The 23,668-nt window shown below is 42.3% G+C and overlaps 1 protein-coding gene across 3 annotated transcripts in view; it reads left to right on the forward strand.

Annotated features, from left to right (window-relative positions):
* Positions 1–22,161, forward strand: part of LOC102234699 (E3 ubiquitin-protein ligase HERC2) — a 66,988-nt gene extending 44,827 nt beyond the window's left edge. For all 3 annotated transcript variants that reach the window (XM_023340126.1, XM_023340127.1, XM_014470785.2), the window contains exons 58-91: positions 487–568; positions 655–889; positions 967–1,144; positions 1,980–2,061; positions 2,916–3,087; positions 3,182–3,326; positions 3,452–3,677; positions 4,467–4,638; positions 4,753–4,939; positions 5,075–5,218; positions 6,106–6,297; positions 6,378–6,531; positions 7,350–7,457; positions 7,541–7,672; positions 8,149–8,307; positions 8,440–8,558; positions 8,927–9,052; positions 9,125–9,280; positions 10,444–10,758; positions 10,851–11,065; positions 11,399–11,576; positions 11,669–11,830; positions 13,346–13,437; positions 13,535–13,674; positions 14,619–14,806; positions 14,915–15,112; positions 15,200–15,283; positions 15,969–16,110; positions 17,840–18,034; positions 18,203–18,315; positions 19,909–20,099; positions 20,188–20,293; positions 20,393–20,605; positions 21,286–22,161. In XM_023340126.1, coding sequence (XP_023195894.1) covers positions 487–568; positions 655–889; positions 967–1,144; positions 1,980–2,061; positions 2,916–3,087; positions 3,182–3,326; positions 3,452–3,677; positions 4,467–4,638; positions 4,753–4,939; positions 5,075–5,218; positions 6,106–6,297; positions 6,378–6,531; positions 7,350–7,457; positions 7,541–7,672; positions 8,149–8,307; positions 8,440–8,558; positions 8,927–9,052; positions 9,125–9,280; positions 10,444–10,758; positions 10,851–11,065; positions 11,399–11,576; positions 11,669–11,830; positions 13,346–13,437; positions 13,535–13,674; positions 14,619–14,806; positions 14,915–15,112; positions 15,200–15,283; positions 15,969–16,110; positions 17,840–18,034; positions 18,203–18,315; positions 19,909–20,099; positions 20,188–20,293; positions 20,393–20,605; positions 21,286–21,558 — 5,574 coding nt within the window. In that variant the 3' untranslated portion in view covers positions 21,559–22,161. The remainder of the gene's footprint in view (positions 1–486; positions 569–654; positions 890–966; positions 1,145–1,979; positions 2,062–2,915; positions 3,088–3,181; positions 3,327–3,451; positions 3,678–4,466; positions 4,639–4,752; positions 4,940–5,074; positions 5,219–6,105; positions 6,298–6,377; positions 6,532–7,349; positions 7,458–7,540; positions 7,673–8,148; positions 8,308–8,439; positions 8,559–8,926; positions 9,053–9,124; positions 9,281–10,443; positions 10,759–10,850; positions 11,066–11,398; positions 11,577–11,668; positions 11,831–13,345; positions 13,438–13,534; positions 13,675–14,618; positions 14,807–14,914; positions 15,113–15,199; positions 15,284–15,968; positions 16,111–17,839; positions 18,035–18,202; positions 18,316–19,908; positions 20,100–20,187; positions 20,294–20,392; positions 20,606–21,285) is intronic.
* Positions 22,162–23,668: the final 1,507 nt, after the last annotated feature.

Below are 23,668 nucleotides of genomic sequence, written 5' to 3' on the forward strand. Positions count from 1 at the left end.
ACCAGATCTTTTCAAATTTTGCAAGCTGACGTCTACCTGAAAACTAAATTTTTTCCATCCTGTATAAATCATACATGATCTGGAGCCAGTCATCCAGAGATTGAACTTATGTGCTCAAACATTTCCTTGTTACAGCTTTTCAGGCCGCTAAGCTTAAAATACCAAATAAGCGTTTAGACCTCTGAGGCCACGTCCACTGAATCCAAAAATCCTAATAAACCTAATCCCACTTAAAAGGAATTTGCATGCCTATGATTAAAAAGAGACATTTTTAATACAGAAATGTGAACTTAAAGCAACACATGTTCAACACCTGGTTAAAAATGTTAATTTTTATAAAGTTTTTTTATTCTGATAAACCAGTCTCTGTACATTAGTTTGTTGCTGTGACAAAATGCCGAACATTTCAAGTGTTATAAATCAGTTTGCTTGGCATTGCGTGTCTCTATAAGACCCTTTAACCCATGCTGTGTACGTTCCCTGCAGATCAAGGTCCCCTCCTTCTCTGAAACCCTCTCTGCTCTCAACGTGGTGCAGGTAGCCGGCGGTTCCAAGAGTCTCTTCGCAGGTAAAACAGGGGGCAGAAAACCTTTATTTTCTCTTTGGCTCCTCCTGTATTATGTTTTGTTGGTGACCACTGATCCACATTTGCAGTGACCGTGGAGGGGAAGATCTACGCCTGCGGAGAGGCCACCAACGGCAGGCTGGGTCTGGGCCTCTCCAGCGGGACCATCCCCATCCCTCGTCAGATCACGGCGCTGAGCAACTACGTGGTGAAGAAGGTGGCCGTGCATTCTGGTGGGCGCCACGCCATGGCGCTGACCGTGGACGGGAAGGTGTTTTCCTGGGGGGAAGGAGACGACGGCAAGCTGGGGCACTTCAGTAGAATGTGGGTTTTTATCGGAAACGTCATTTCTGCCTGTGAGGGATTCAAAATGCTGAAGAAGCGTCTGACGTCTCCCTCAGGAACTGTGATAAGCCCCGGCTGATCGAGGCTCTGAAGACCAAGCGCATCCGGGACATAGCCTGCGGCAGCTCCCACAGCGCCGCCATCACCTCCAGCGGGGAGCTGTACAGCTGGGGCTTGGGGGAATATGGCCGCCTCGGACACGGGGACAACACCACCCAGCTGAGGCCCAAACTGGTACGTGCAGCTCCTTTACTGGCCCCATCACCTTGCAGAGCCTTCTCACTCAGCTCTAATGAAACACCTGTCGAAATTAGTCAGATTTTTATAGATTTTGTATGAATACACAATGTGTATTCATGCATAGACCTGTCGCAACAATCAGTGAATCAATAAATTATGAATCACATGATAAATTAAACTCCATAATTTCCATCTGCATTTTTTTTTTCTTTTTCTTTCCTCTTCCTCTCTACTTCCCAAAATGGATGATAAAAGTCTTCAGTCTGGTGATTTGGTCTCAGCCAATCCTTTTTCTAAATGACAATTTTATTTACAGAGACTTCATAATTAATTTTATTTATTGTTTTTGTTGTTTTTATTGATTTTAGATATTTAAAATGTTTTCCAGTTCCAGAGTTAAATGTTCATTAGTATTTAAAGTTGATTGATCTTTGTGAATGTGTTCTTGCATTATTGTGCCGTTTAAAATTATATCACTTGAAAACAGTCTCAAGGGCGTGCCGTGGTGGCGGAGGGGTTAGCGCGACCCACATTCAGGCAAACGTGGCCTCGACGCAGCTGTCGCGGGTTCGACTCCCGGACCCGACGATGTTTACCGCATGTCTTCCCCCCTCCTTCCCCCTTTCCTGTCAGCCTACTTTGAAAAAAGGGACACTAGAGCCCACAAAAAGACCCCTTGCGGGGCAAAAAGAAAACAGTCTCAAAACAATATTATCGTTTATTGCAATGACTTCTGGGACAATTTATCATCCAGCAGAATTTATCGTGACAGAATTTGTGTGATCGGGCAGCGCAGGACCAATGATGTGTTTGTGTTTTTGTCGTGCAGGTGAAAGTGCTGCTGGGCCACAGAGTCATCCAGGTCGCCTGCGGGAGCCGGGATGCTCAAACTCTAGCCCTGACTGATGAAGGTATACCTGTTCCAACCTCTTGTCTATTTTGGCCAAATAGACGATTGAATATTTTAGGTTTAAGATTACGTAACGTCAGTCAGAAGTACATCTGTTCTGATCTGCACAGAGACCATGCACTTTCTTTAGCCACTAAGAAGATCCTAGCATAATTCTGGCTTGATATCTGACCACTCTACTTATCTAAAACGGTGAAGTTTGATCCATTTCTTAGCATGGACGTGGATTTTATTATAGTTCGTAACATTTTTATTAGAGTTAAGGTCCAGGTAAAGAAACTTGACGTTGGCTTGTTTTATCAACTCCAAAACAGGCAGTGGAAACATTGTTTGGTATTTACACCATACTATGTCCAAAGTTTCAGTCATCTGCCCCAAACTGTCCCCTCTGATGATATAAAATTGTTCAGGACGTTTAGGAACAAGCCAAGATTCATTAAAGGAGCAGTATCATGTATGTTTCAGGCACATAGTGCCATTTCATTGCACAATCAAGTAGCTATGTTACCTCCAGTTGTTAAAAAATGGCATACATATCTAACATGAAAGAAATTTAACTTCACAGTTTGACTCTTTGAAATTGGCCCCTGTCTCTTTAAGAAGCTCCTACACTTTCTGACGATAATAATTTTAACCTTCTATGTGGATGCAAAAAAATTTACATCAAATTCAAACTTGGTCACCTCGTTTTAGGCATTAAAGTTGATCAAATTTGTACGTTCTGTCATCATCCCAAACTAGAAAAAGATAAATTGCCATTCCATTGTCATGGAAACCGCACACGTTTCTGCGTGACATTTATTTAATTTGACTTGGAGAAAACGAGCTGAGTTGCGTTTGCATCTGTTTTGCCAGGCTTGGTGTTCTCCTGGGGCGACGGGGACTTTGGAAAGCTCGGCCGTGGCGGCAGCGAGGGCTGCAACATTCCCCAGAACATAGAGAGGCTCAACGGACAAGGAGTCTGCCAAATCGAGTGCGGGGCGCAGTTTTCCCTGGCGCTGACCAAATCTGGAGGCGTCTGGACCTGGTAAGACTACCAAACGTTACTTAGAAGATCAAACATCATTTATCCATATTGGCAGGGAAAATTCATATTGCTTTTTTTTTCCTACACCAAACAGGGGCAAAGGTGACTACTTTCGATTGGGCCACGGTACCGATGTCCATGTGCGGAAGCCCCAGATGGTGGAGGGACTGAGAGCGAAAAAGATCGTCCATGTTGCTGTTGGAGCTCTGCACTGTCTGGCTGTTACAGACACAGGACAGGTTGGTAGTAATCACTGCAGTTCTGCTTCCGTCTCTGCTTTACCCTGTACGGTCCTGCATGAGGTTTAAATGGAAATACAAGGCATTTAGTTGCTTTGGAGTCAAATCTTGAGTTTCTGTAAAAGGTGTATGCATGGGGAGACAATGACCACGGCCAGCAGGGAAACGGCACCACCACGGTTAACAGGAAGCCCACCCTGGTTCAGGGCCTGGAGGGACAGAAGATCACTCGAGTGGCGTGTGGCTCTTCCCACAGCGTTGCCTGGACTACCGTGGATGTGACCACGCCCTCGGTTCACGAGCCGGTCCTCTTCCAGACTGCCAGGGACTCCCTGGGAGCCTCCTATTTGGGTAATTCCTCCTTTCCATGTGTGAAGCTAAGAAGTCTGTATGGGGATGACAGGGAACAGTCTTCATCTGCTTCTCTTGAGGTTGCATTTAAAGTAGTGGTGAGACTCGTTTAAAATTTTTAAAAGAGTTAATGGCATTGTCTGTAACTGTGTATTGAGAAAATAAGCCATATGTTCAATTTAAAAACCATTTTTGCTGCTAAATTATTGGATAAATGGACAACAACCAAAATATTTATTGTTTTCAATTTATTTAGGTTTTCCAACCATCAGATTGGTGCAAAGTTTTATAATATCCATTTAGCTTTCAAGTGTTTCAGAAACTCCTGATCATTCATGAATCTTGTTTAGAAACATGGACTGTAGACGCTGACATTAGCGTTGGCGACGTCTATGCTGCTGCGACATGTTTAGCATTGAGTTGCTGTTTTCGGCTTGAATAGCTTCACTGACAGGCTAACGGCTGTCAGCACAACTTGCACACAACAGTCTTTTCCAGCGTCCAATCAGATCGTTTTTTGGAGCAAGAAATCAAGAGCACATGATACTGAAATTACAGACTTGGAGTCTTCTTTACTCAAAAACAGCTTTGTAACAAAGGCGCTTTCACTGAGTAAAGTTTTCTTTTAGCTTCCAACAGATTTACCAGACATGGGTCAATGTGAGCATTGTGATTTGGACCACATTTAATCCAGCCTGGTTTAATAAAAACCCGTCCAAACTGGTGCAGCTGTTCTGTCCTCGTAAATATCGTTGTGCATCGCTTTGTTTTGGTTTTCCAACATCACAGGTGTCCAGTCAGAAGGCGACTCATCGACAGTGAGCAACAAGATGAGTGGGCAGAGCAGTGCCAAGCCCAACCGACCCTCGCTGGCCAAGATTCTCCTGAGTCTGGACGGCAACCTGGCCAAACAGCAGGGTCTGTCCCACGTTCTGTCGGCTCTGCAGATCATGTATGCGAGGTACGCTGTCTCCAGGGACCTAAAACGCCCACAAACAATGGGAGTCGGCCGTATTTCCGCCTGTTAGGGCCGTAGTAGTTTTACTGACGGGATGTGCGGTGTGGTTGCCCTTAGGGATGCGGTGGTTGGTGCTCTGATGCCAGCCAGCATGATCCTGCCAGCAGAGTGTCCCTCCAGCTCTCCCATCCCCCCACTGGACTCCTCCTCATCCTCCTGCGTCAGCGACGAAGAATGTCCCCCCGTTCCCGCTGAAGCTGAAGAGCGGGTCAGCCCCAACCCCTGGCAGGACAAGAAGGGGGAGGTCAGGAACACTAAACCGGAACGCTTCATCTTCATTTCATGCGGATAATTTTCTGTTGAAGCACAGAAAGATTTCTGATTGGACCAAAGTTCAGTCTTTGAGAGTGGGACGTTTTCTGTGTTTGTGCGTGATCAGGCGCCACCCTCAGAAGACGCAGTGACCCCGTCATCAGCTGTGACTCCGTCAGCCTCCGGAGCCTCCGCCCGTCCCTTCATCCCCGTCACAGATGACCCGGGAGCCGCCAGCATCATCGCCGAGACCATGACCAAGACCAAAGAGGTCAGCTGCTAAATGTCTACCTCTCCATTAATCCGTTTATCTACCCTTCCGTTCGTTTAGTCATCCATTCATTCATCTGTCTGTCGACCAATCTGGTTGCATTGACCTACCCCATCAGCAGCCATTAAAATCCCATGTGAATTATGGGTGGGCAACATGGACTGGAATTTTTAGCATGATAAATTGTGGTAATGTGATGGTGGTAAAAATGACAATAAGAACTATCATTATTACTTTTTTATGACTGTGACCTTTTTTGCTGCATTTTCTTTACGCAAAGCTTTGTCAGTGTTATGCTAACTTAAAAAACAACACAATTTTGCAATTACATTGTTTCCAATAAATAAACGCAATTAAAATTACACATGAATAAGTTTGTTTATGCGATAATTCATTTAAAAAAGCTTGGCTCGCCTTCATCATCCTACCACTTCCTGTCGTTTTCTCTGTGGTTTGCGCCAGCCGCAACATCTGTTTGGTGACCACGTGACTCGTGTGATGCGAAAGAGTGTTTAATTTCAGTACAACCAAAAAGATCACCTCATCATAGCAAAAAACTTTTTATCAATAAATGAGGTTTTTTTTTTAAAACTAGTGTGTTTCCATTAAGCAAATTTACTTTCAAAATGTCAAATTGCGCAATCAGGTGGCCAATGCAAATCCAGCTCTTGTCATATGATGTATGTAAGGATTTAAGGAAACTATTACAAATAACTTCACAGAACCTGACTTCAGGAAATCCAAACGGGACCTTTCAATGTCTCCTAAAATGGGAACCACGAGAACTGTGGACATCCGAATCTGGAATTTTATCATAAACTTGTGTGAATCCTGATTATTTTTTTTTTGTTTGTTTGTTTTTTTTCCTGTTGAACGTTTTCTGTCAGGACTCTGAGAACCAGAGTAAGGTCGCCGGTCCCGAGCCTCAGTACCTGGACGAGTTCACCAGTCTCCTCGTTCCCGACGACACTCGGGTGATCGTGGACCTGCTGAAGCTGGCCGTGTCCTGTCGCTCCGGGGACAAAGGGAAGGAGGTTTTGTCAGCCGTGCTGTCTGGCATGGGGACGGCTTATCCACAGGTAACACGGCGGATCCTCTCACCTCAGACGGACGGGTTTCGGGGCTCGTCGTCCTCACGTTCTCTCTCTGTGTTGTTCAGGTTGCCGACATGCTGCTGGAGCTCTGCGTCACCGAACTGGAAGACGTTGCCACGGACTCGCAGAGCGGCCGCTTGTCCTCCCAGCCGGTCGTCGTGGAGAGCAGCCATCCGTACACTGACGACACGTCCACCAGCGGGACTGTCAAGATCCCAGGTACGAACTCATCCCGAGGAGAAGAATCTCTCTAAGGAGGGCTGAAGCGATTAATTGTGACGAATCAATTAGTGAAATAATTGTCAACTAATTTAGTAATTGATGAATCGTTAACTGGATTATACACTCAAAAACCTGCTATTCAGAGCAGAGCAGATATTAAACCAAGACTGCACCAAAAATAGATACATTTTCTATTTAGGATAAGAATAAGACAACCTTTGTCTATAAATATGTTCTACCCAAAACTCCTCAAATGGGTTGTTTTAACTTAACCCGGTTCAAAATCTCCTTTTTTTTTTAAGGTTTTATTGGCTCTAGTGGCCTTTATTTGATAGTTAATTGACAGGAAAGTGGGTAATGAGAGAAGGGGGAAGACATGCGGCAAAGGTCGCCAGGCCGGGAATCGAACCTACGACAGCTGCGTCAAGGACTAAGGCCTCCTTATGTGGGTTGTGCTTAACCCCTGCACCACCACAGCACATTAAAATCTCTTTTTAAGCATCTTTTGTTATGCAATCAGTTAATTTAAATAATAAACAGATCCATTCTGCACTGTATCGATGTTAAGTCGAGCAGAAAGGCCTGAGGTTTTTGCATTTTGATGTTAGCATTTTTTTAGCTGCAGATGCGTTCACCAAAGGAATGCTGCTGTAGCATTTTAGGCAAATAAAATGCTATAACAGCATTTTCATTTTCTTATTTAGAAACCAGATAATGCTTTTACATTGTTATAAAAAAGTCTTAATTACTAAAATAATTGTTAGTTGCAGCCCTACTTTTAAAGCCTAATAAACCACCTCCACTTTGTTTGGAAGGTGCTGAGGGTCTAAGGATAGAGTTCGACCGGCAGTGTTCGACCGAGCGGCGCCACGATCCGCTAACCATCATGGATGGAGCCAACAGGATCGTTTCCGTCAGATCGGGTAATCGGAGGACGATGCTTTACGTCACTGAAACACAAAAGAAGAGATGAATGAATCATAAAATAATGCTGCGCATATTTCAGGTCGAGAGTGGTCTGACTGGTCCAGCGAATTAAGGATCCCAGGAGATGAACTCAAGTGGAAGTTCACCAGTGACGGATCAGTGAACGGTTGGGGCTGGCGCTTCACCGTCTACCCCATTATGCCGGCTGCCGGTGAGCGGACATTTTTATTTACCAGTTCTAACGACAAAAGATTGATTTATGAAAGAAGATTAGGGCCACTGGAAAATTTCTTTTACTTTTTGTCTCAGAAAAAGAATTATATTAAATGTTTAGACAAACATAGTTTTAAAACTTAAATTTTAGCAGGGATAAAGAGCAAGTTAATAAATCCTTCAGCCAGGGCTTGTAAGTTTTGTTATAAATGGCAAAATTGTTATAAATATTGTCATTCATAATACGGACAAATCCGTATTATGTGATTATTTTTCATATACTAACAACTTGATTGACGTACACCTCAGAATGTTTGGTTTTTTATTTTAATTTTGACACAGATTAACACAGAAGTAGAATTCTGAGGAAAAAAAGTCAAAATTCTGAGGAAAAAACATCAAGATTGTATTTATTTATTTTTTTGGTGGCCCTATTCCTCTGACTGTGACTGAACTTGTCTTTTCTCCTCTTAGGCCCCAAAGATTTGCTGTCTGACCGCTGCATCCTGTCCTGCCCCTCCATGGACTTGGTCACATGCCTGCTGGACTTCAGGCTCAATTTCGCCTCAAACCGAAGCATCGTGCCCCGCCTCGCCGCTTCCCTTGCCGCCTGCGCCCAGCTCAGTGCTCTAGGTCAGCACATGATGATCCTACTAATTCTTAATTGTCTGAATGTTTACATAATCTCTTAGATGCAAGTTTATATTTGAAGTGTTAGAGTGAAAAATTATGGCGAGATTTAAGTGAAGTCTGTTTCCTGCACAGCTGCTGGACACAGGATGTGGGCGCTGCAGCGTCTGCGTAAGCTCCTCACCACAGAGTACGGTCAGTCCATCAACATCAACAGGCTGCTGGGGGACAGTGAGGGCGAGGCCCGCTCCATTGTGAGTAAAACTTATTGTTAATATTATTATTAATGTTTTAGTTTGCAAATTTTTTCTATTAGCTGTAGTTTGGCCACAATAGACATGCATAATAATTTTTGTGCAGTACCTTTTATTGTCACCTTCCAAAAATAATGGCCTAAGTCATTCTTTTTTCACCATCCTTTGAAAAACAGAGGTGGTGATTTTTTTTACTTTTACTTTTTTACTTTTTGCTTTAAAAAAGTATTATTTATATTTTAGTAGCATAGTTAAGCAAGATAAGTCAGCTGTCTTAAATCAAAGGCTGTTGTCTGGCCCACTAGTTTGCTAGCGATGCTATGTCTAATGGTGTATGAAGTGATGTAAATCTATTTAAATTCTTTCAGAGTTTCACTGGCAGTGCGCTGGCCGCCCTCGTGAAGGGCCTCCCCGAAGCTCTGCAGAGGCAGTATGAGTACGAGGACCCCATCGTCAGGGGAGGAAAGCAGCTGCTTCATAGTCCGTTCTTCAAGGTATGCTGCGGCGCCGGAGATATCGACACATATACGTGTGTCTGTCGAACTAATTCTGACTTGTTTATCCAGGTTTTGGTCGCTCTAGCTTGTGACCTGGAGCTTGACACGCTTCCCTGCTGCGCTGAGACCCATAAGTGGGCCTGGTTCCGTCGGTACTGCACCGCCTCCAGAGTGGCCATCGCCCTCGACAAGAGGACGTCTCTACCTCGAGCCTTCCTGGACGAAGTAAGTCCACTGAGGCTGTGGGGACATTTCAAATTTTTGAATGCAAATGACAGAAAATATTTTCACAAAGTGAATTTTATTTCAGTCATCTCTGCTTTGATTTGTGCAACGGAGTACAAAGGCCAGGCTATGAGAATATTTGTCAAATTACTAGAATATACTCATAGCAGTAGCGGAATAAAGATGCGACTTTACCAGAAAAAAAAACATTTGGAAATTACAAGAAAAGAGTTGTTTTAATGAGAAAAAAAGCTTTGATATCGTTGAAGATCTTTCGTAAACAGTTCATGTTGTTCGTGTTGCTGATAATTTGATGCTGATGTGTAGGCCTGTCATGATAACAAATTATGCTGGACAATAAATTATCCCAGTAATTATTGTGATAAACGACAATAGTTTTGTTCTGAGACTGTTTTTAAGTAGTGTTTTGATAATGGCATACTAATTCATGTTTTTCCTCTAAAAGACAACTGAACTTTAATTTTGTAAAAAGCAGTAAACACTGAAACTGGAAGACCAATAACACAACACCAAGCACAATAAATAAAATATAAAAAAAAAACACACACATAGCTGAAACCATAAATAAAATTAATGATGATATATCTGTAAACAAAATTGTTTTTCAAAGTATTAATCATCATAGTGGAAATGATCAAGTTCATTTTAATTTATTATGCAATAAATTGATGAATCTCTTATTTCAACAAGCTTATTGATGTGTTGAGATTATTTCTATTAAGCATTAGCTGTAACATCAAAAAATATAATTTCACATGATGCTCATCATTCCTCATTTCATTTTTTTATTCTTCATGATGGAGTTTTTATAAAAAATTACTTTATTCTGGCAATATTACTTTATTCTCATAATTAAAAGAATCAGCAGATAAAATCATAACTTAGCCCTAATATTGCGTTGTAGAGTTGATCTGAATTTAAAGTCCAAATAAAAAGAAGTTGTGAAACATGCTTGTCAAAAACATGGTCGACCTTGGGTGTGCTGACGTCGCTCTAAACTGTGGAAACTCAAAAAGTGCATTGGGGGGGGAAAGTCCACATATTCCAAAAATTAAATCTTCCAAAACCAAAAATTCAATTCATTGCCTGGCCAAAACCTTGAAATGTCCGTAACAAGCGATTTCCTTCCCTCCATGACGAAGGTGACGAAGAAAATCCGCGAGCTCATGGCGGACCACGAGACCATGAACGGACTTCACGAGAATCACGATCTGTTCAAGCGGGAGCACGACGAGCAGCTTGTTCAGTGGATGAACCGGCGGCCTGACGACTGGACCCTCTCCGCCGGAGGCAGCGGGACCATCTACGGCTGGGGCCACAACCACCGAGGCCAGCTGGGAGGCATCGAGGGGGCCAAGGTCAAAGTTCCCACGCCCACCGAAGCTCTCGCCACGCTGAGGCCGGTTCAGCTCATCGGCGGAGAGCAGACTCTGTTTGCAGTCACGGCCGACGGAAAGGTGCGTCTGCTCCGCTTAATCCCGCCTGACCTCGTGAAACGTTTGCGAACGGCAAACATTTCGGCGCTAATCGACTTTATCTCGATCTTCAGCTGTACGCTACCGGATACGGAGCAGGGGGCAGGCTGGGGATTGGTGGCACGGAATCGATGTCCACACCAACCTTACTGGAGTCCATCCAACACGTCTTCATCAGGAAGGTGGCGGTGAACTCCGGAGGGAAGCACTGCTTGGCGCTCTCCTCCGAGGGAGAAGTGTACTCGTGGGGTGAAGCCGAGGATGGAAAACTGGGTCATGGGAACAGAAGGTAAAAACTTTTGAAACTCAAGGATGACTTTAACTTCCAATAGCTGGTCTTAAATAGAGATGCACCGATCAGGCCAATAATGATTGCTAGCGAATCAGAAAATACAAAATACAGGTTCTTTAGCATTTTACATCGTAGTAAATGAAAATTGCCATTTTCCTTCTTGTTTTGTTTTTGGCCTGCCGTTCTTCCACCGATTCTGTCTCACCAAGTTATTGGTGCATCTTTCGTCATAAAGTATTGACGCAAACTAACATTGTTACCTGATTGGAGGCCAAACCAGTGTAAAAGGTTTTGCTTCTACCGTAACTGGGATTCCTCCTCACTGCCCAGTCCCTGCGACCGTCCTCGTGTAATCGAGTCCCTGAGAGGAGTGGAGGTGGTGGACATCGCTGCCGGCGGCGCGCACAGCGCTTGCATCACCGCCAGCGGAGAGCTCTTCACCTGGGGCAAAGGTCGCTATGGACGTCTGGGCCACGGCGACAGCGAGGACCAGCTGAAACCCAAATTGGTTTGTTGGTTCTCACTCTCCGTCTCTCTCGCCGTGCTTCAGTTGTTGCGGGCCGAACGATAAATAATTCCCCGTCTGTGTTTGTTCTCCAGGTGGACGCCCTCCAGGGTCACCGGGTGATTGATGTTGCCTGTGGCAGCGGGGACGCTCAGACGCTGTGTCTGACCGATGATGACATGGTCTGGTCTTGGGGTGATGGGGATTACGGGAAACTGGGACGAGGAGGAAGTGACGGCTGCAAAATCCCCATGAAGGTGAACCGGAATTACAAAGGAAGCTTTTAGTTGTTTTACTCTAAAATTAACCTATTCACTAATATATCATGAAACTTCTGACGTTTTGGTATTTTTGTGTTTTTTTCTTTCAAATTGCTTTGTTTTAACGTAGTGCAGAATTTAGACAAGGTGTGTAGCTGTCTGTAAAATATCTATAGGGTTAGCAGTGTTTCCCCCAGTATATTATAAGCCTGGCGGGCCACCAGGGTTTACTTGTGCCCCCACCAGGCTTACTTATTTTTTTATATATATGTATATATTTTTTTTTCTATTTTTTTTAAGGCTTTAAAGTCGGTATTCAGATCTTAATCTTCCAGTCTTTTAATAACACATAATTATCAAGTGATATTTTCAAACTTTCTGCCAACTTTAAACATTTTTTAACTCAAAAAGTCGACGGGGCGCTGAATGAATGACTGCCCCAGCACCCCGAGCACCAGGCTTGGCAAGTATTCTGGGGGAACCCTTGGGGTGAAGGTTCACATGAACAGAAACAATAGCAAAGCAAATTTGTGTGCATTGTTTTCTAAATACAGTGCAAAAAGTATACTCTGCAAAGCAAAATCTATTTTACGGTAGGGCTGAGAAATGGCAAAACAAATGAAAATTTACAAAGGGAATTTGAGTCTAAAGTATCAGTCTTAACACACTGGTATCAATCCAATACTAATAATGACTTGGTATCAATATTATCAATAACTTGGATCATTACACCCAACTCTACTAACTAGTAGAGTGCAGTAGAACTGCAAAAAAGGGAGAACCAGGAAAAGATCCTCACTTTTCACAAATGACCTGCTATGCTAATATTATACTTCATAATATTTAATGCTAAATATTGTGAAAGTGATCCTTTAAATGTATTATATACATTGTAATTAAAGATATATTTATTCTAAGTATGTTAGCTGGTATTTAACCAATGTTTAAACAAGTTTGCCCTGAACATTGTGATTTATTTATTTATTTTTTGAAGAAAAGCTGACTCTTCCTGCATTTTTCTCACACTATTATTTCACTGGATGCGATTTCCAGTTTTGTAAAGAATCTTCCTGTGTCGGATATCTGTCACAAAAAAAAAGTGTTTTAAACGAGTCGCCATAGCAACACCATACATCTCATTATCAGATCAGACGGCTTTACTCTGCTGTTTGCTGGCCTGAGATAAGGATTCATTGGGAGCTCAAAGACAGACGATGCGTTCAGGGTGAGAAAAATGGCGCCTGCTGTCACAATCTTAATAAGTGAGCGCAGACAGAGTCTGGTGGCTGTGGGTAATAAATCAGACTCTCTTCACCATCAACACCAGGCTGTTTTTTGGAATGCTTCCCACCTTCTAACTCATTGCGGCACAAAGATGCAACTAGAAGGAAGCGTCTCTGCTTTCATTTAACATGAAGCCTGCCATATAAATAACCTGTTCTCATTTACAAATGCATAGCATTACTTCATGTTGATTCTAAAACTATTATTTCAATGATGTTCAACCCTTAGATTGACTCTCTCACCGGCCTGGGGGTGGTGAAAGTGGAGTGTGGCTCTCAGTTCTCGGTGGCGCTCACTAAATCTGGAGCCGTCTACACGTGGTATGTACGGCACCTGTCGCACACAGACCTGTTTGGTCTCTGTGTTGTTGTTGTCCCATGACATGAACTTGGTCCTGTGTTTGTGTTCGACTGAAAGGGGGAAAGGGGACTACCATCGACTGGGCCATGGCTCTGACGACCATGTGCGACGGCCCAGGCAGGTTCAGGGGCTTCAGGGGAAGAAAGTCATCGCCATCGCCACGGGGTCTCTGCACTGCGTTTGCTGCACCGAGGACGGTAAGACCATCTACTTTCCACAGATGTTTTGGTCTGCCCAAACCAAGGGTCAGCGACCTTTACAACACTAAGGCATCATTCACACCAGCCCTGTTTAAACTAGAACTGTAATGGCACTCTAGTTTGTTTGCCTAGAAAGTCCGGTTCGTTTGGGGAAGTGTGAATGCGCAGTCGAACCAAAAAAAGCAAACCCTGGTCCGCCTAAAGACATAGGTCTCAGTTTGGTAGGAATAAAGTCTGCCGTGGATACAAGCGAACTGGAGACCACTCCAAAAGCAGGAAGTAGACTAAAGCACAGGGCATTCTGGGTAGATACAACCAAAACGAACATGAGTCTAGTGCTAGCGGGAGAAATAGTTTGTTGTCTTTTAACAGAGACAAAAGAGAAATCCTACACTAATATCTGATGCCACTCCAGTTTTGTTTGCGCTCTTCAGGTTTTTTTTTGTCGTGTCCGTCAGTAGTTCTTGGTGCATCGCCATCACAGGCGAGGAGAGGAACAGTTTTCTTTTCTTTTTTTCTTTTTCTTTTTCTTCTTTTTTTTAGGGTTTGGCTTATTTTCACATTGTGTGTGAAAGTGAACCACTGCAGCTGAAAATGCAACAGATGTCCCCAATTGAACTGAGTGTACCGGACTATCAGATGTGAAAACACTCTAAATCATGCACAGGATGGCTCTATTTATAAACCTGGTTACTTTTGAAACCCCGCAAAGATTGAAAGGAGCTCTATAAATGTATTTGTATATACATTTGCAAAATTTTCGAATTTTAAATGGAAAAACCCTTTTGAATTTTTTTTTCTTGCAATTAATAATTGTGTTGAATTTTGTGCCGCTCTGTCACAGAATGCCGCCAAATAAAACATAGAATGTTACGACTAGAACATATCAAAATGTGAATAATTCACAAAAATCACTTTGTGTTGCCATGTGGCGCCCTCAGGAGAAGTTTACACGTGGGGCGACAACGACGAGGGCCAGCTGGGAGACGGGACCACTAACGCCATCCAGAGGCCGCGGCTGGTCGCTGCGCTGCAGGGCAAGAAGATCAACAGAGTGGCCTGTGGCTCGGCTCACACCCTTGCCTGGTCCACCAGCAAGCCCACCAATGCTGGGAAGCTACCCTCACAGGTGCGGCACCAGCTCCGGCTGTCCACCGGGTGGCAGTAAAAGCTCTGCATTTCTCGTTTGACGCTTTGAAATCTCTGCTTTTTCTCCTCTTTGTTTGTGTTTTTGAAGGTCCCCATGGAGTACAACCACCTGCAGGAGATCGCCATCATGGGCCTCAGGAACAGACTCCTCTTGTTGCATCACTTCTCTGAGCTTTTCTGCCCCTGCATCCCCATGTTCGACCTGGAGGGCCGGCTGGGCCAGACGGGGCACGGCCCGTCAGTCGGCTTCGACACGCTAAGGGGCATCCTCATCTCCCAGGGCAAAGTATGTCACCATGGAGATTTATCCTGCAGAAGTGCAGAGGATTATTTATTTATTTTTTTATTCATTTAAATCTTTTTCTGCAAACAGGAAGCAGCTTTCAGGAAAGTGGTCCAAGCTACGATGGTGAGAGACAGGCAGCACGGCCCTGTGGTGGAGCTGAACAGAATACAGGTAGCCTCCGATTTAAAGTCTGCATTCGCTAATCTAGGGGTGTCCAAAGTTTTTGTCACGTGGATCAAAATCAAATCAAAAATACTTGCAGGCCAAGAAAACTATAATTAAGAAAACAACTAAAACCAAGCAAATAAACTACTGATTCTTTTTGTTTTTTCTTTTTTCAGGAAAGATATGTTATTCATCATAGAGCCAAACATTTAAAAAAAAAAATTCTATACATGTTTTAAAAGAAAAGTTTAGTTTTAAAATTTTGGCATCTGTTGAACAAATTTATTTGTACTTTTGAGAATACATTTTTTTCAGCTAATATTTATCCAGGTTTAATAAATCACATAAAAAGCTGATTTAGATGCAGTGAATTCAGCTTTTCAGTTTAAGTCTGTCTCCTTTGTGCTCTGCTTCCCTCCTCCTCCTCTTCTCCCTTGAGACACTTCAGTGTTTCATGTGATGTCTTTCATAAGAGGATTTTTTTTCTCCTTTTTTTTCCTGGTGTGTGATCTGCAGTCCTTTCTGTCTGTAGGGAGTCCTGTTGTAACTTTACGCCCCACCGCTCACACACACAGCTCTGTTCTGTTGTTACCGTGTTTCCAACAGTAAATCAATTACACGCAGAACGGAAACAAGTCAAACTTTAAAAAAATGTTTTTGTTTGTTTTCACTCCCGTTTTCCACTCTGCAGGTGAAGCGTTCCCGCAGCAAGGGCGGTCTGGCGGGCCCCGACGGAACCAAGTCTGTGTTCGGTCAGATGTGTGCCAAGTTGAGCTCGTTCAGCCCGGACAGCCTGCTGCTCCCCCATCGCGTGTGGAAGGTTAAGTTTGTAGGTATGTCCACAACGGGGACGCCACAGCTGCTTCCTCAAATTCCCCTGATGGGCGATCCGTCCTGACAGGTTTTTATGAAGCAGGCCAACAGAATGTGGCAAACCCCTGCTGCTGATGGAAAAAGATATACGAGTTTCAATAGTTTCACCAAAAAAACCCAGCATTTTGTATTCAACCGCCTTTACTCTGAAACCCTCAAAGTTAAATGCAACCAACTGCGTTCAAAAACCACCTCACTAGTCAACAGAGCCAACTTTTGTGTAAGTTGATATAAATCCAGCCGTCATTCATCACAGAACATCTGTAATAGCGGTACAACAACCAGCGGTCTTGCCTTCAAAGAGCCACTTAAAGCTAGAGATAATTTTCTAAATATGTCCTACATAAAATGGTTTATTATGAACGTTAACAAAATTAAGCTCTAATTTATTTCTATTTTAAGATTTAAGAAATGAAACGAAACAAATCCATTTATACAAAAAGACAAAAACATATTTTTAGAATGAGATGTGCCTCTTTTTAATATAAATGTAGAAAATGAAGAACAGTTAGCATAGTTTGAAGCTGGTTTCGTTGGTTTGTCACGTCATCAAATTTAGCTGGACGATAAATTGTCCCAGTAATTATCGTGATAAGCGATAATATTGTTGGTTTCAGACCATTTAAAGTAATATAATGTAATAATGTTAGTTTGACCTCTGAAAGACAAACTTCAATTTTGTAAAAAAAAAAACACTTTACACTGGAACTGGAGGATATTTTAAATACCTAAAATAAACCACAACAACCCAAAGCAATAATTATTATAAAAAGGAAATAAAAGCCACACAGAACTGAAACCAGAAAAATGAAATGAATTATGATGTCTCTGTAAACAAAATTGCCCTTAGAAAGACATTAATCACCACAATAGGGATTATTGAACTCATATTAATTGATCATTCAATTAATTAATTCATCGCTTATTGCGACAGGACTAGTTTTAAATGTTGAAAGCAGATTTTGCATAAGAACTTGCATGAAAAACTCCTAAAATGACCATTTCTTAGTTCATGCATAATCAAAAACATTTCCTGTGGTTTTTGTGAGAGCCACAGGAGTCACAGCTTTGCAGACTCTTCGTTTAGCTCAATGCATATCCATGTGCTGAAATAGCCTACTCAAAGTCCAGATATAAATCTAATAAAGAGACTTTGTCCTTGAAGACTTTTGTGTGAACTCTCTTCATCTAGACCAGGGGTCTCAAACTCCAGGCCTCGAAGGCCGGTGTCCTGCAGTTTTTAGATGTGCCACAGGTACAAAACACTGGAATGAAATGGCTTAATTACCTCCTCCTTGTGTAGATCAGTTCTCCCAGCCTTGCTAATGACCTAATTATTCTATTCAGATGTGGTGCAGCAGAGGCACATCTAAAAGTTGCAGTGCAGCGGCCCTTGAGGACTGGAGTTTGACACCCCTGATCTAGACTGACTGAGCCTGCCCTGTTTTTCTAAAAAGTCTCTAAATGTGCCAAGCTGTGCAGCAAAAGATGGTTTTAACTCAGTGGATCTGAATGATTTTCAACTGTTTATTAGTAAAATAAATAAACAAATCCCTACAAAATAAGTTTTTACAATGAGAGTACGTCTTATAAAATGCCAGAGTTCGAGTAACCCAGTTCTTCCACGGATCTGGCCCGGTTTGACGCCCTTTTTTTAATCTCTGTCTCCACCTCTCTCTTTCTTATCAGGCGAGTCCGTGGACGACTGCGGCGGAGGCTACAGCGAGTCCATCGCCGAGATGTGCGAGGAGCTGCAGAACTCGCTGACGCCGCTGCTCATCGTCACGCCGAACGGCCGCGACGAGTCGGGCGCCAACAGGGATTGCTTCCTGCTCAACCCTGCTGCCAAGTCCTCTCTACACATGAGCATGTTTCGCTTCCTGGGTATAAATCCGCCTGATCTCCTCATGAGCAAATCACGGAAAAATAACACTTATGCCAAAATAAAAAAAATATATAGTCCAAAATAAAAAGTGTAGTCCAACAGTAGTCACCTCTGCTGTTGGCCATTTTCTGCAGTGTGGTTTGATGTGCTTTTCATGGTCTCTGCAGGAGTTCTCCTGGGAATCGCAATCCGAACCGGAAGCCCTCTGAGCCTGAACCTGGCAGAGCCTGTATGGAAGCAGCTGGCAGGGATGAACCTGACCATCGCTGACCTCAGTGAGGTGTGTGTGTGTGTGTGTGGAACACAGAGTAGAAAATGTTCTCCCAGCAGCAGAAACATTCACATATACAGTACTGCTCGGTGAAAAATCGATTTTATCAAATTTTTTGTTTTTAAAGAATTTTATTTATTTATTTTTAAATGTGGGTGTTTTTTCATCAAAGCACCGGGTTTCCATAGATCAGAGTGATGACGTTATGTTTTTACATGCATGTTTTACTACTTATGTTTGTTTGGAGTTTGACTTCAGGTCAACTCGACGACAAAATATTAGGGATAATCTAAGATTTTTTTTCTTAGCATTAACAGAATAAAGTCGTAAGAAAAATTTACATGTTTAAAATTGTTCATAAAAGTCTGAAAAGTGTCATTGAGGGGATTTCAGAAATTCCTAATCTGAGGCCGTAAGTGGGAAAATACTTTTAATACTTTCCCACTCCTTCATTATTCCACCATCTCCTTTATAAGAACTATTTTGTGTTGATTTAGCACATAAAATCCAAACAAAATCCAAAGTTTGAGGTTGTTACATGATTACATGACTGGAGGCTGAACCAGTTTTAAATGCATGCATGTTTTATTTGATAATGGCAGCGTGTTGCATATAAATAAACTCATTGACTCTGAGGTTGTAAGAGCAAAGTCCTCCCTTCACGTCTGACGTTTCTTAGCTCCTCCAGTCCACGTGATCTGCATCACAACATCGCTAAAAGCACATTCCTATACATTCCCCCTCAGATTAAAACCCGAGCCTGGCTCTTTGTTGGTGCAGAACTCTCCGAATGTTTCTGGGAACTTCTCCTGAACTACTTTCACGAAAGATAACAGTTGCCCCCGCTGTGCTTTTGGCTGGTGGCGTGAGTCCACTCCTGTCCTCACGCTCTGATCATACGCTCCTGCAGCATCCTTGGGAGAATGGAGGAGTCAGGGGAGGGAGAAAAAAATAATTTTTCCTCTCAAAGCTGCTTTTGTTTTGCAGTTTTCTCCCCCCGAGATATCGCAAAAGGTTAGATGGCAGAAGAATGTTTTAGCACAAGACAGAGAGGACCGCCGTGAATCTCACGGGACGTGTGTTGAGCCACGGCTGCAGTCACGTACACACAGACACACCCAAACTGGAAAGCACTGCAAGTAATTTATCCTGTCAGTTATTCTGACAATTAGTTGAGAAATCAAATAGAAAATTCTCCCGTTCTGTAGCAGCTACTTAATCTGTAAGAAATGTATGAAAGAGGAAATCCTCCGGTCCAAACATTTCCAATTTGACAGCCTTCAGTGGCCATTAAATATATTAAAAATGCGAAACTAAATCTGACTTCTTCTCTTTTTACCTGTTTTTAAATGAAAGGACAGAATAAAGGGTCTCAAAGTTGCACAGTTTTCTAACTTGTTGCACAAAGCATCATTTTTACGTTATTCCTAGCACTTAGCATCCATTAGCAGCTCACAGTGCGCTAAATAGTAAAACATAACTTAATGAAGCTTCGAGGAAGACGATATGCCTCGGGGAAAGGTAAAAATGGAAATCATTTGCTGAATCGTTGCAGCCCTGAGCCAGACTCTGTGATAAGCGGTGACTTTGTGTTGCCCTCAGGTTGATAAGGACTTCATTCCCGGGCTGATGTACATCCGGGACAACGAGGCTACGGCGGAGGAGTTTGAGGCCATGACGCTGCCCTTCACCGTGCCGAGTGCCAGCGGACAGGACATCCAGCTCAGCTCCAAATACTCCCACATCACCCTGGAGAACCGGGCCGAATACGTCCGCCTGGCCATCAATTACAGGTTAGAAAACTTTCTGATGGCACAGATGGGAATTTCTTTAACTTTTGTTTTTTTTCCTAATCTATCTGGTTTTAAATTTCTTGTACAGACTCCACGAGTTTGATGAGCAGGTGTCTGCTGTGCGCGAGGGAATGGCTCGGGTGGTTCCAGTCCCTCTGCTGTCACTTTTTACTGGTTACGAGCTGGAAACCATGGTGAGACAGAGCATGCATGGCCTCCAGAAGTCGCCCTGTCCTGCAGCTTTGTGCCGATTCTGATGGAAGTACCTCCTCCTCGTCCTCCCTCTGCTTTAGGTGTGCGGCAGCCCAGACATCCCGCTCCACCTGCTGAAGTCGGTGGCCACGTACAAAGGCGTGGAGCCGACAGCGCCGCTCATCCAGTGGTTCTGGGAGGTGATGGAGTCTTTCTCCAACACAGAGAGGTCTCTGTTCCTGAGATTCGTCTGGGGCCGCACACGCCTGCCCCGCACCATCGCCGACTTCAGGGGCCGAGACTTTGTAGTGCAGGTGAGGAAAGGTCCTCTGATCATCCATCCATCAATCAACCCAATCAGCCCAATGATTTGTCCATCAATCCGTCAATCTGTCCAGCAATCTATCCAATCAGTCCAACAATTCATCCAGTCCATCAACCATCCAACAATGCATCCATATTTTTACAGTCCATCCATTCAACAACCTTAGTGTCTTACCTTCCATCCAGCCATCTGTTGGACAATTGTCTGACCATCCATCCATCTGTACATTCACAATCTGTCCGGTTGTCCTTCTGTTTTCTGTCTGACCATGCTATAACAGATCTGTTACATTTGGTGCCGTTTATTTCAGTAGAGCAAATTTCTGTATTCCTATGTAAAGTTAGGATGGTTAATCGTGCCAGTTCAATCCGCCTCTTCAGCTGCTACTCGTTGCTGTGTTCCTTACTTTCCTACCGACTGTTTTTACAGGTGTCTTATTTAATACATGACCACTGCGGAAACATTTACCCTTATTCAATTAGATCTTTTGTGTTTAAAACAAAAATGGCTACAAATAAAACTATGAAAATGTGGTTTTGATTTGGAAACGTTAGCATCTCTGTTGCTGCATTTACAGTCTTTTGTTGAACAGCGTAACGTGTTGAAGCAAACACAAAAAGCAAAATCTTCAATCTCCTTCGCTAAAACCCCGGTTTGGTTTGTGTTCAGGTTCTGGATAAATACAACCCTCCTGACCACTTCCTGCCGGAGTCCTACACGTGTTTCTTCCTACTCAAGCTGCCCAGGTACTCATGCAAACAGGTGCTGGAGGAGAAACTCAAATACGCCATTCACTTCTGCAAGTCCATCGACACGGACGACTACGCCCGCATCGCCCTCTCCGGGGAGCCCGCGGCAGACGACAGCAGCGAGGACTCCGACAACGAGGACGCCGACTCCTTTGCCTCCGACTCCACGCAGGACTACCTGACGGGACACTGAGTTTTCTACAGATGGCTAGGATCCTGTGTCAAGCCCACTTCACGGCGCACGCGTTCATACGAGCGGTCTACTGAGGCACAAACGTCTGTTTTGCGGGGGAGAAGGGTGGCTGTGCGATGACATTAAAAAGAATTATAAGCTAAATAAAGTGAAAAACACCTGTTTGTTTTTAGTTTCTTTAAAATGATCAGCTGCACATGTGATTGTTGTGTTACATGGAAATAAGTATATTACAGTTACAGCCTAGCACTGTGGTAGATTCCTCCCTTTTGGTTTGTGTGAATTACCCGTCCCTAGATTGTATATAGAAACTGATGTGTGATAACACTAGGATTCCTTTTTTGTTCTTCTTTTTTAGTAACAACCATGTTTCTTTATAAATATATATGTATAAAAACATTTTTAAAGTCGATGTTTCTCACCCAGCTCACTGAAGGATCATTTTAAGATTTCTGTATTTACCCATCCACCAAGTTTGTGCACTGTCTCGTTAAAGAATGTATATGATTGTGCCATGTATTCACAGGGGTCATTCCTGCATATTAAATGTTAATACATTTCTGTTAATAAAGTGAAAATAAATCCTGCTTATTTAACAACGAGTGTTGCTGTTTTATACTTTAGTAAGTATACCAGTAAGCCTGCTTTTGTTTTCTTATTTTTATTTTTATTTTTTTTCTGGTACAGTGAGATAATTAGCCTCTTTATATATTATTTTTGCTTGTTTTTAGATGAGCGAGCAAATTTTAGTAAGGCTAAAAGCATACATTTGACTAATCATTTTAGTATTAATGGAGGATGTCCTGAATTATTTTTTTAAATTTATGTATCTAATATTAAGTCTATGAAATGTCTTAAATTTACAAAAAAAAATTACGTTGTACTTAAATGTCACATGTCAAATTTTGTGGTGACGTTTTTTATTTATTTTTTTCTCGTAGGATTTTCTGTCAGGCAAACGTTTGAGTCACCCACAAACAAAAATGGCGTTCGTGACGGTAATTGTAAACTTATCGTCGGTACTTATCGCCACTGGCTGACTTATGTTGCCAACTCATTTGATGTTGCATTTATTCTGTGGTAAGCTTGTGTCTACTTATATATATATATACTCGTATCACAACAGATATATATATATATATATATATATATATATATATATATATACACTGCTCAAAAAAATAAAGGGAACACTTAAACAGGTGTTTAACACTTAAAGTGTTCCCTTTATTTTTTTGAGCAGTATATAATATATATATATATATATATATATATATATATATATATATATATATATATATATAAATCTGTTGTGATATGAGTCTTAAATTTTATTGCCAATGGTCTTAAATGTCTTAAATTTTTGTTGGTGAAACCCTGGAAGCTATCTAAAACAACTATTAGCTTATTAAGTAATCAATTAATTATAAGGCAGATTTTTTTTCCAAAGCTGTGGTATGTAACTTTTATTTAAAAAAAAAGTTTTTTTTAATTTTTTATTGTATTTGTTAGTATGTTGAGACAATCTGTGAAAACAAAATTGTTCTCCCATTGCTCCCATCAACATTTTTGGATTATCTGGAGCAATTAAATGACAGAAACGCCAAAAACGAGACTTTTTTGTGTCACTTCATATCCTTTATGAGGTATTCCATTTCTAATGTGGTGAAACATATTTATAGGCTTATGAAATTAATGACTGAAAGGAACTGGAAGTCCAAGTCATCTCACCAGTCATTACAAATACTTTGTAATTATGTGATTACAAAGTAATTATCCCTCTTACTTTCTTTTTGAACCTGTAAAAAGTGAAGATTTTCATGAATTGTGGTCATAAAACCACTCAAATCTCACACGTTATTTATTCACTTTATATTCTCGTATCCAAATGAGGACTTATCATGAAGTATGAGAAATTGTGACCCCTGATCATAACAAATTAGCTCCTTCTGGTAGATTTTTTTTATTTGCTTACATTGAAAATGACTTTCAATTACAGCAGCTATAAAAAAGTTCCTCTAATAACTCCAAGTTGACATAAGATATGACAGATGGCACTATTTCATGTCAGAAATTGCCAGGATGCAGAACAACCTAAACTAAAAAAAAG

Source organism: Xiphophorus maculatus, chromosome 9 (assembly GCF_002775205.1).
Source record: "Xiphophorus maculatus strain JP 163 A chromosome 9, X_maculatus-5.0-male, whole genome shotgun sequence".
NCBI classification, from domain to species: Eukaryota; Metazoa; Chordata; class Actinopteri; order Cyprinodontiformes; family Poeciliidae; genus Xiphophorus; species Xiphophorus maculatus.